This window comes from Callorhinchus milii, unplaced genomic scaffold, assembly GCF_018977255.1.
Source record: "Callorhinchus milii isolate IMCB2004 unplaced genomic scaffold, IMCB_Cmil_1.0 Scaffold739, whole genome shotgun sequence".
Classification (NCBI taxonomy): Eukaryota; Metazoa; Chordata; class Chondrichthyes; order Chimaeriformes; family Callorhinchidae; genus Callorhinchus; species Callorhinchus milii.
Window position 1 is genome coordinate 12880 of NW_024705480.1, and position 12710 is coordinate 25589.

The following is a 12710-nucleotide window of genomic DNA, read 5'->3' on the forward strand; positions in this document are numbered from 1 at the left end:
AGAGTCTAATTCTATACCTATATCAATAAAGAAAGATGCCAAAACATTAGAATTTTTTTTCCAGAATCGTGGATCATTTTTCATGAATGAATATATGGTCAACCACTCAACAATATAATGTTGGTCATAACTGGTTAAATATTATCAACATGATCTTTTGAACACTGCCTCTGTTCAGGCTACAAATTACACATTTGACAACATGGTATTATTTTACATATTCGATGGACTACAGACCGACAATACGCATCGCTTATATTAAATTCGGAAGCATTCATTTTGGTACGTTAATGAAGCCCAATATCTCATCGTTATTTTGCTTTATAATAAATTAACTGATTGAACTAAGTTCAATTGGTAAATGCAGAAATCATCGGTGATAATATTTGAAAATTGAAAGACCGAACAAATTGAAGTATTGAGTAGGTTTCATCTCTATTAAGTGGGTAAACTGATACAACGCAACTGGATGTGGATTTTTCAGTTCTCTGAATAAAAGCTTGAAATCCTATCCACAGCGCATTCAATCATTTGCATTTGCCACCAATCGGGATACTAATGCTGATGTTTTTTGTACAATGATGCGGATGCAATAAATATGATTGTAAAGTATGTACCAGTGGAGTCAGCCTCGAAGTTTCTTCTTCTGATCGGCCGATCCTCAATTTCTTCATAAATTGCTTGATACAAACGAGCAGATGGATATTTTTCCTCTGTTGGAAGTTGACATGTACAGAAATTAAAATATTAACCTGAAATTGGACAGTGGAGTTTGAAATTGATGTGTAAATATTTGGAACATGTTACGTTAGTATTATTATTTGAAAATATCAATATATCATCGTCACTATTGCCTCATTATTCATCAGTGTACTTGTTTTTGTCAGTGTTTGTTTCAATCGTTAAATACGACTGTGCATTTGTATTTAGGTACCTACAGATATCTACTTAGCTCTGTGTGTTGGTGTGTTAATACAACTGTGTATATGTGATGCTTTGGGTATCTACGTTTTTGTGTGAGTTTACCTACTTTTTTTNGTGTCCTTTACGAAAAATATGTTATTGCGCTCAGTTTACGTTGAGGCCTAATTGTGTCTGGTGGGTTTCTTTATGCATCTGTGGTTGTGTTTGAGCTACGCATTTGAACGTATATGACTTTAATTTTAGTTTGTGCAACTTTACAGATACATGTGAACACAGCCATGAAATCGAGACGGTAAAAACAGGTAAGAGTATTAAGTTAACAAAAGAGACATGTGTATCAACAGGATTTTATCTGAATTGATAACGGAGCTCCAGGCAGTGCTGTGAGATCAGAGTCCAGTCTCACCTCTTCCTGAAGAATTACTGTCCATCTGTACAATCAGTGCAAACAGTACCACCGCTAACAGGATTCCAAGGACGATGCAGACCACGAAAGGTATGTTGACCAACTGGACTTTGCAAATCAAGGACATAACATTTGTTATTTTATTGTTGTACAACATGTGGTAGTCACACGTTCGAAACTGTAAAGAAAAATGCTTCACACTAAACTGAATGTTATCTGAAGCAAATTATTGCACAGTGTATGATATGTTGCACAGTGTACTCAGAATAATGCCCAAACTATCTCAATAATTGTCCTGATGCAGCTCTTTTCCTGAAGTTAAACGCCTGTTAATTTCTAAAATGTAGTTATACAGTCTGTTCATTTCTCAAGTGTTGACTACTGAAAGGTTAGTTGACAAATATACTGGTTTGGATATATTAATGTTTTTACGAATGAATGGCAATACCTGGTGGTAATATGTAGGAAAGCTAAGCAATGTGTTAGCAAGAAGTCAAGTATTTATGTTATTTACCAAAGGATGCGGTTGGGATTGGCGGTCTTGGAGGTTTACCTGCAAAACATCGCAAACACCATAAATCCAGTAACCATTCAATTTCTGGCTTCAAATGAAGTCAGAATTAATCTGCTTTTGTTGAGAAAAATTTAAAAAACCTCAAGTTTGTCGATGAGCATTGAGAGATCGGATCCCTACCGGAGCAAACCACACCGGCGTCTTCTTTGTGAACGCAGTCGCTGCGACCCGCGGATGCGGAGACGCAATCCCACAGAAAGGATTCGCTTCCTCTGCAGTGAAGCTCGTCCAGCCATATCTGACCAGCGCCTTGTCCGAACCCCGCCTGTCCCACAGCCCGCACGGCCGGGCCGCAGTCCAGCTGTCCGCACACCACACTGGCCTCTCGGATATCCCAGGAGTCGTCACACACCGTCCCCCACGTCTTATTGCTCAGTATCTCAACTCTCCCCGAGCAAATGCTGCTTCCTCCAACCAACCGCAACTCCTGTCCTGATCATACAATATTCATAACACCACTGTCAATTACTCACACACTAAAATACGCATTGATCCACATTACTATCAACTGTATAAATACAGTTTATAGTAATAACTATTATTTATCGTGTTATTTATGGCATCAGATTAATTATCCCATATCAATAAGCCTTCACAAACGATAGTAATAATAATAATTTGACGACTGTTTTTGGGGACATTGCTGCGCGAATTTCGCTGAAAACAAATGTATATGTATATATATATATTCCTCATTTCAATCCATGACTGTTTGTGAGATATTGAAGTGTACTATTCACTGCCGCTTTTCGCTCTCAAATATACAGTCATTTACTTTCCAGTGTATTGTGTGAAGCGCTTTTCCTTGTCTAGAAGACGTGAAAATTGCAAGGATTATTATTATTATTATTGTTATTATTATGAAGTCGATGCACCATAATTTAGATACTGTGAAGCGCATTTCGAAATACTCCTGATCTGAGTGTTTTCATGTCATATACAGGTTCTACCTGTATTGATTTATTTTTCATTCAGTACCTGATAAATAATGCTGATCAGGTGAGCTTCCAGGGCACTGTTTCACACCATCTGTTTTTTTCGGAGATTTCTCTGCATGAAATATATCTTTAGAATTAAAATGTTTCAAATATAAACACAATAAATATTAACTCCGAAATGTGCATTTAGGAGCATGTTGTTACCTGAACAAATGACACCCACATCTTCCCGATGATCACAGTTATGTTCACCCCAAGGTGGCGAGGAACACTGCCACAGGAAGGATTCGTTTGAGTTACACGCTATGTCATCCAACCAAATAGGTCCAGATCCTTCGCCAAATTTACGACGATGATCAACATCCAGAGCTCGGCCACAATCTAACTGTTTGCAGATCACCTCAGCAGCCTCGAGTCCCATCAATTCAATTCCCATGACGTCCGAGCAGACTGTGCCCCAGGTCTCATTGTAAAACACTTCCACTCTCCCCTCACAGGAGTGCTGTCCATTCATCAGCCGCAGCATCTTGTGCTCTGTGGACCAATATTGACTTCTATCATTAATATTTTCGATACAGTTGACCAGAGGTGATCCTCTCTTTTTCAGACTCCGCCACTGTAAAGCATTCCAGGACGATACCACATGTGATGATGCTATAGAGTGGCAAATATTCGTTGTGGCTCTACACGTTTTATTTCGTGTGGAGCAGCGTTTTTTTGCATAAAATGTGTCATTTATGCTGGAACAAGTTAGTATAATTTGTCACATTATAATAGTCCTTTCCAATATTATCAATTGATAATAATCCTTATATCTGATTACAAAAAGCGATGGAGTTGATACCTCTCAACCGCACCATAGCTAACTTACTTTTTGCAGGGATTTGTTTTCTGTGGTGAGGGAATATGTAGTCATATTCTGCAATGCAATCTCCCAGAATCAAATCGCCATGTATGCTCTGGAGGATTATTGGCCAATATATAACGATGAACTCTATTGTGACCTGAACAAGTAGTGATAGCCTCGAGAGGATTTCCTCCTGTACGAAATTGTCAGCCTTTACCTTGATTACCCTATGTGAGTGAACCCCACTTACATCTGACTCATCGGTTAGAGCGCTGATAACAGAACCAGACTGATATGCTCTCAGTTGAATGTGATGGTGAAACACAAGGTGTTGTCATCTCTTACCTGAACACACAATGCTCACATCTTCTTTATGACCACAGTCGTGCTGCCCCCATGGAGACGAGGCACATTCCCAGAGAGCTGATTCCTTTCCTGAGCATCTCACCTCATCCAACCAAACTTGTCCTGAGGCGCTCCCACAAGGGGCAGCAGATATTGCATCAACTGCAGATCCACATCCGAGCTGCTTACACACAACATCCGCCTCAAGTGATCCCCAGGAGTCATCACACACCGTCCCCCAGGTTTCATTGTAGTAAATCTCCACTCTCCCAGCACACGAACTCCCACCGTCCATCAGTCTGATGTGAGTATCCTCTGTTGAGCACCAACAACATTTTATTTAATGAAAGCATTCATCAGTCTGATCTGATCAACTTCTGTTGGTAATGAACAAAATTTATTTCAAGGTATAGCATGCAGCATTTTATGGAGTATAAAATAATGATCAAGTGAGTCGAGGAATGATGTGCTGAGTAGCTAATAATACATCAAATTATCAGTCAACTGCCACATCTTTTTCAGTCAAGTATAACGTGGCACTACTATCGCACATTGCACACAAACAACCTCATAATAGAAAATACTCAAATGCGAATTACAGTTAAATAACTTCAATAGTAACCCCTCGTGTTTGTTGTAGCAGCATAACACATGTTCCAAGCGTCTCAAAAGGCTTTAAGGTATATAATGTAATGAGATTTCCATGCATTTTTTTTGTACGAAATGCGGCAACCAATTGCACACAACGGTGCTCCACAGAGAGTCGCGTATTGAGTGATCAAATGATTATTATATTGCTTACTTGTTTATTGGAGAGATTATCCCCCCAAAAAAAATGCCACCAGGCCATCGAGTACCATTCCACTAGAAGTTTAAATCTAGCGGTGAAATTTAAAATATTGATAATCGATCACTCACTTGAACACTGAACTCCAACATCACTCATGTTCTCAGTTGATTGGTTTCGCCTGGACGGTTTGCACTTCAAAAGATTCGTCTCATTTCCTTGACAGTGAACATATTTCAGCCATGGGGACCGTTCACCTTCTCTGTGCACCGGGGAGTTATAGGCTCTTATGGCAGGACCACAGCCCATCTGTCTGCAAACCACCTTCGTGTCATTTAAATCCCAGAACTGATCCCGCACTCTCCTCCAGTCTCCATGGCGGTAAACCTCCACTGTTCCAGAGCAGGAACTGCCATCATCCACCAGTCTGAGCTGTTTGTGATCTGTTTCAAAGTGAAGGAAAACTACAGGTTTCCAATTGGGAAAACTTATCGTTTGCGTTTCAGTATTTTGCTTGAAATGAAAAGTTATTCAATCTGTTGAGTGTGAATGAACCTTCATTATTTATTAACGGCCATTTTCTTGGCACAGCACAGGATCCACAACACGTGAGGAATCATTCAATGATATGGGGCGTTTCTACATCATTGGATGAACAGAAACTCCCAAAAGGAAGGAATGTTGTAAGATATTTCACAAAGCGATATTGAAATTTGCATTGATTTTTATTATTCATCGGTAAAGTGCACTCACCCGAACAAACAACTCCCACATCCCGGCTGGTCCTGGAGGTTGAAGCCACTGTGGAAAGTGGGCAGTTCCAGATATGTGTCTCGTTTCCAACACACTGAACATTATTGAGCCACACAGGTCCAGTGCCTTCCCCGTACTGGGAAGAGTTGTAGACAGAAATAGCAGAGCCACAGTTCAGCTGTCGGCAGATGACATCGCCATCTGATATATTCCAGGAATCGTCCAGCAATCTGCCCCAAGTGCCGTTATGATAAATCTCCACTCGCCCATCACAGCGGCTCCCACCGCTCTCTAACCGCAAGTGCCACTGTGTACCTGCAACGATTTCAATCAATACATTCACAATCAAAACGTGTGAGAGCTGAAATGAAGATAAACATAGCTTTATCGAATTACAAACTGACAGTTCCAAAGTTACAATGTACCTAACAGTGTCCTACAAAGCTCTATAATAATGCAGAAAATATAACTATTCGTAGACTGCCATGTTAGCACTGACTAAATTTACACATATATATTGCCCACCAGCGCAGTAACCCAGTGTAATGCACAAAATAGAGTATGACGACAAGAACCGTTAACTGTACGGATTATTGGAAAAACTGATTGCAATTGTAGAAGTAAAGCATTATCGACACAGTCTGAAAACCGGAGGGTGTTCCTCGTCAGCACAGCGCTACAATATGGGAGTGAGAGGTAACCGCTGTGGCTCAGGAATCTACGCTACTCCGCTCTCGTTGCGAATAATACAATTAATGTATTTTTACCGATTCAAGCTTTACTGGTTTATTTTGAAAATCCAAGGAAGACAGGAATTTGTTTTTTTTTGCTGAGTTTTAGCGTTTCAGATTGTTCTCATCTCTGACAACTAATGAAAACTCATCACAAATGTTACTATTATATTATATCAAATTCTCCAAAGCGTGTTATTGTCGAAATTTTTTTTGGCTTCGGTTAGAAAGAGCATGTCTCAGCTGTTTTTGTGGATAATGATTATTTTGCTTACAAAATAACCAGTGACTACACTTTACATTATACTCTTTCAAGCGCTTTGAGTCGCCTCAATGACGTCGTAAGGAATTATCTCAAATGTAAGGATTATCACTATTTCACTCACCCGAACATACAACACAAACGTCATTGTCATGTGTGCAGCTGAAGATGTCCCAGAATGACACAGGACAGTCCAACACTCGGGACTCGTTACCAACACAGTTAAAGTCAGTTTTCCAGATAAGACCTGTTTCATTTCCAAACTGTGCTCCAGGACCAGATGACAAAGCGAAACCACAATCCAATTGCCTACACAGCACATCGGCGTCCTGTAAATCCCAATAATAATCGCAGACGGTTCCTGATCTATAATATCGCTGCAACTCAACTCTGCCAGAACAGCTGTTATTTCCACCGATTAATCTTATTGAATGATGTTCTGTAATCGAACAATCAAAGCAATATGAATTACTAATAACCAAATGAATCTCGATAAGCAATCAGTGATTGACAGAATCATTATTAGTGGAAAGCGAACAGGCGAAAACTGAAACAATGAACAGAAATGTAGAGTCGGCAATGTACGATTAGTTTCGTGCCAGGGGACTCAGACAATGTGGAGTAATATGAATATATCTCTAAGTGTTTTGTGCGTTTTGAAAACAATACAATATACGAATATTTCGCACCTCACACGTTAGAATGACGTCCCAACATGTTTAATAGTACCTGTTGTGTGCGGCTCTGAGAGGATGAGGACGGGAATGACAGCGCTTGCTGTGTGAAGGGGAGTCTGAGAGGGTGAGCAGTGACAGTATCTGCTGTGTAAATGATAAGAGGATGAGGAGGAGAATGACAGTATGCTGTGTTATGGTGGTCTGAGAGTGTAAGGAGCGACAGAAGGATGTGATCATGAATGCTGAAACACGAGTTGTTTTCTTTGCACAGTGGTATGTGCTGGTGCTGTCGCCCATCCCGATTTTCACCAGTGGCTTTTCATTTAAAAAGTAATCTAAGAATCAAATATTAGAGCTCAATATTTTTCTTAACGCTGCAACGTGCGTTGAGACTTTAGCGAAGGCTGTACCTGAACAGATCACACCAGCGTCTCTCTGGTGCCCGCAGTCAGGCCGACCAATAACAGTCCCCGATCCTTCCCCAAAGTGAGCGTCGCCGGACACTGATGCAGCAAATCCACATCCCAAATGCTTACAAATCTCTTCTGCCATCTCTTGGCTCAGGTGATTCCCACAAACTGTCCCCCAAGCGACCGTGTTGTACAATTCCACTCTGCCCGCACAGCGGCTGCTTCCATTCACCAGTCTGGGGGTCTTACCTCCTGCCAATTATATCAGATTGATCATCCTCAGGGATGTTATATATTTTCAACTGCAATAAAACAATAACCAAAACTTGCATTTATATCGCCAATATAATGATATAGCGCCCCTCACCGACAGGAGTGGCCAAGAGCGCTTATCAATCCCATATTATCGTAGCTTTTTTGGGGAAGAGCTTGGTGAGGCTAGCATTTTTACGTGTTAAGGTTAAAGTAAGGGCTGAAGAGATGTTTGTAGGAAACAAAAGGAAATGTATTGATTTCGTAACACAAAAATGAAAAAAATATTGCTCGTCAACACTGTCTATCAACGCATTCGCTTGTGGCAGCATCTTGGAATGATGATGATTTAAAATTCACGGATAGTTCCTGATAAAAGGCCTTTCGCTTCGGTGTGACATCTAATAGCACTGTTCAGGGTTCATTATCAGATTCAATGATACTTTATTAAAGTGATTTTTTGCCAAATTTCAAAATGTGTCACCAATGAAGGTATAAGGAGGGGTCGGGGCACTGAGGAGAACAGCATGACCTTAAGCGTCAGGAGGAAAAGCCGTTTGAGTTCAGATAATAAACACATATTATCCAGCACATAGTTACATAAAGTTTGAAAATTAATTTGTTTACCTTTTGCAACTGTAATTTCACACTGTAAACATCCTCAAAGTTGATGTCGCGCCATTTGCGACAGGAGAACGTCTCAAACCTCTTCACAAGGTCTGCTATCAAGTTTACTGACTACATATTTTCTGAGACAGCTCGAGATTTGTAAAATTCTTTAAATTAAAACAACAATTTGAAATTGTTTAACTTGTCTCGGACCGGTTAACAGTGGCTGACGCCGAATTGGGGGTGGGTGGGAGAGGGGGGGAGTGGGTGGAGGAGAAGGTGGGGTGGAGTTACATTGTGATTTCCCAAAGGAGAGATTTTATAGTACTAACCTGTCATAATGTGGAATACAATCTCTTTCAGTGTTTCTCAAACTGTGGTTTACCGGACACATGAGGATTGAAAAAAATGATGGGAGACTGAAAATTATTTACCTGAGCAGATGACGCCGACATCATAGGAGTGTGACCAGGAATAGTGACTCCAGGACTGTGACTGACAATCCCTCAGAGTAGACTCACTCCCTCTGCACCGAACATACGCGGTCACAACGGGACCTGAGCCTTCGCCAAAGTGAGCGTCTCCTGATGCTGACAGCGCGGCTCCACAGCCCAACTCCTTACACACCACAGCCGCGTCCGCCATATCCCAACCACGGTCACCAGAGCCATAGCCAGACACTGTGACCCACTGCCCATCGTGGTAAACCTCCACTCTCCCGGCACACGGGCTGCCGCCATTCACCAGCCTCAAGTGATCTGCAAGTAACATCACCAACAACATGCCTTTGTATTTGATTTCCAGTCGCGCAGGATCGTCATAATTATAATAATAATATTTGTACTCAATCGGAGGCGCCCTGAGTCGCCGTCCGGCGTTGAGATCGCTATATGAATCCGAGTTGTTTTTGTTGCAGCTGTTGCATTTGCCTACACAGTCATTGCTCCTTACAGTAAATTTTGTGAAGCGCTGGAAGAGTTGTGCGGGTTGTGTCAGTATATGTAATCGATGGTGGGACTTGAACGATGGTTTTCAGAGAATGATAGAGTTAAAGTTGCTGCACATTCCACGTGTCCTCACATTTCAGGTGACATTGATAGGCTCAGAGGGATGTGGGGCAATAATAATTGACACAAGACGAAAGTTAAATGTGGACTGGAATCGAGGTGTGGATATTTGGATGGGAGAACAGGGTGGAGAGGCGTGTGAATCAAGAGACGATTTGAAGCACAGACCGATGTTACTAAAGTTGTATTACTTAAGTTTGTTTAAATAGGGGATTACATATGGTGTAGAAAGAGGGATCGGGGAGCAAATGCTTTAGCTTCCATTTACAGGGAAACATCAGTCAATACGTATTAAAGTTGTAATGGTTAGATGGAAGACACGAATCGCCTTGAGTGTTCCTGCAAAGATGAGGTTAAAATTCAAACAAACAGAGGAAATGTTCCTCTCAATTCAGTACTGTAAAGGAGAGAAAAATAACAAGGACAAACTCAACATGAGGTGTATTGAAATTGCGGGACAGGACTTCACAGCAAAAACAAAATTTTCTTGTCTTCTTGTACATGTGCCTGTCACCCAGGGAAGGGAAGGGTCTCTGGGTTCTTAAGAGGGCAGAGCTTGTCCATAAACACTGCAACACTCTTTCTCAATCCCTCCTCCTTGACTCCAAGTTGATATAACTTGGGAAGAGCTTCCACTTCGACCTCCCTCTTTCTCTGGGTCGGGGTCCTGCTGACCCAGGCGCTCTGAGATGCTAACCTGCATCAGGTACGGTATACAAATGCACGATATTGTCGATGAGGCCGAAGGATAGGTGGGACTGCTAGAGGAGGAGGTGTATAAGTAAGAGGGTTAGGACATGACGTGAATGGCATGTGAGTGTCAGGATTATAAACAATATCCGTTTTCCTAATGGAAGCCAATGGAGCCTGACATCCTGAAAAGCTGCAGCAAGTTGCATCTGCAGTACATTTCGCACCTTTTATGTCGGGGAGATGGCACCAGTCTTGGGTTTGGTGGTGCTGTCAAAGTTTTGATTTAATTGTATTTGATGTATTTTGTGCTGAAGACAAATAGCTTATCCAAAAAAAAAATACTCACCTGGTTTCTCAGTTAGACTGTCGACTTGGGGACCTGAAATGAGAAAATTTTCGCCAGTTACATACTTTAGAAATTTAGTTTGAATGATGAACCCTTTTTGAACTATTCAATCTCATTCCCCATCAGATTAGTTTTGACAGACAGAGAGTAACCCACTTGTAAAGCTCAGTCCGTTCTACTTCCACTGCTCAACGTTGTGCTACGGTCATATTGAACGCTCAAATAAGTTGATAAATGATCAGTGAAATTGGATCAAAACCTTCTCTCTCAGAGGGCGATACCTCCTGACCGCGCCTGACACAATATACAGTGTGACTAAATAGTCGCCATACAATTACAAGTCTTATAAGTCTGAGGGAAATGGTGATAATATATATTATAAATGTATATATATTGAATCTAATTATATAAGTACTGCTACTCATAATAATCCTTTCGTTGGATATTGCGCATAATCCCAACATTCAGATGTCTCAAAGCGGTTCACGGAATATAATGTACAGTTTAGTGACTCTGTCATTTAGGGATGAAAGACGGAAGGAAATGCACTGAACAGTGCCCCGCAACAGCTCTGCACAAAATCTGAGCGAACAAAATATTATTTTTGTCAGGAGATTTGGCGTCTCCGACAACACGCGGCTCTCTCTCCGTCACTATCGCCCCAACTCCAGCGCTGTGCTGAATCGTTATCCGCGTCTGTGAGCTCAGGTTCTCCGAGGTCTGTGGGTGTGCGGTTGTGTGGGTGTGTGTTGGGGGGGGGGAGGGAGATGTCTAACCCGCAACCTCCTGACTCGGAGGCGAGAGAGAGAGCAAAGGTTGGAAACGCAACCGAAGCCGAAAATTGAGCACTCTGTAGCTGGAAACTATTTAACTATAAATGTGTCAGTCATTTTCCATCCACTTAAATAATTTATTCTTCGCATTGGGAAAAGGTGTGAAGGATTCCAACTGCCGAGGAGAGCTGCTTTATGTGAGACTAAACGTCAAATATTCCCATCTCCCGTTGAACTGACTTTGCCGTCTTAACGATAAAGCCTGTTTTTAACATCCACCATCAAGTGTCACCTCACTGAGACGCCTCAGAGCGCTTCACAGAATATAATGTGGTTGAAACTCTGCAGCAGTTTTGCAGAGCCGTATCCGACAAACCGTCGTGAATTAATCATTATATTAATGATATGGTGTCCAATGTAATGCGGCGATCCTCATTCCCCCACATATACCACCACCTCCAACACAACCAACACCACCACCACCACTCATGGCTGAGCTTGTGAGTCAGTCAGGACTGTGAGATTAGGGACCCCGACGTGCGTGTGTGCGGTTGTGCGGTTGTGCGGTTGTGTGAATATGTGTCTTTTGGGGGGTGGAAGGGAGGGTCAAACCTACAAACTACTGACTCGGAAGCGAGAGAGCGAGCAAGAGATGGACAGCCGGACACGCAATCTACACTGAAAAAAAAGACATCTACAGCTCCATTCTTTTTAATTACTAAGGTGTCACTCATTTTAGATCAGTTTTATTAATTTATTAGTCACATTGATATCAGTCTATCTCAGTGGTTAGAGTACTCGCTTTGCAATTGAGAGACCTGAGTTCAATTCCAGGCAGAGGGCGAATCCTTGGGCAAGTTTCCTTACTCCACACAGAGCCTAATCGTAATCCGTCCAAAACCCAAAACAATAATAAATTTGTCATTTTCAATCCACGACTGTTTATGGGACATTGCTGTGCGCAATTGGCTTCCGCGTTTGCCCACAAATATCCAGTCAATTCACTTTACAGTGTGTTCTGTGAAGCGCTTTGGGACGTCCTCCCGACGTGAAAAGCGCTGTATCAAATGCAAGGATTATTATTATTATTATTATTATTGATGTAAGATGACTTAGTGTCTAGTACAATGCACTTCCCCAAATCCAGCTCCCACCACCCGCACCACCACCCCCATCGTTGGTCTGGAGTGTCAGTCTGGATTATGAGTGGTGTGGGAGGTGGGAGAAGGGGTGGATGAGGGGGGGAGAGGCGTGGGGAGGGGGAGAAGGGGCTCCAAGATAGATAGGGGCGAGAGCGAGATAGAGAGCAAGAGAGA

At 41.9% G+C, this 12710-nt stretch overlaps 1 protein-coding gene across 1 annotated transcript; it reads right to left on the reverse strand.

The window, feature by feature from the left end:
• Positions 1 to 1313: 1313 nt before the first annotated feature.
• On the reverse strand, positions 1314 to 9298 carry LOC103173112 (deleted in malignant brain tumors 1 protein-like). The gene is made up of 7 exons (XM_042346414.1): positions 8950 to 9298; positions 5575 to 5889; positions 4953 to 5264; positions 4035 to 4349; positions 3047 to 3376; positions 2025 to 2336; positions 1314 to 1438 (listed from the first exon to the last, which is right to left on the reverse strand). The coding sequence occupies exons 1-7, from the start codon at positions 9296 to 9298 to the stop codon at positions 1314 to 1316; spliced, it is 2058 nt and encodes a 685-aa protein (XP_042202348.1).
• Positions 9299 to 12710: the final 3412 nt, after the last annotated feature.

Coding starts and splice junctions, on each gene's coding strand:
- LOC103173112 (XM_042346414.1), bottom strand. CDS start 9,298: ATGTTGTTGGTGATGTTACTTGCAGATCACTTGAGGCTGGTGAATGGC. Junction 5,265..5,574: donor TGTGGGAGTTGTTTGTTCGG/GTGAGTGCACTT, acceptor ACTTTGAAACAG/ATCACAAACAGCTCAGACTG. Junction 4,350..4,952: donor TGTTGGAGTTCAGTGTTCAA/GTGAGTGATCGA, acceptor GGTGCTCAACAG/AGGATACTCACATCAGACTG.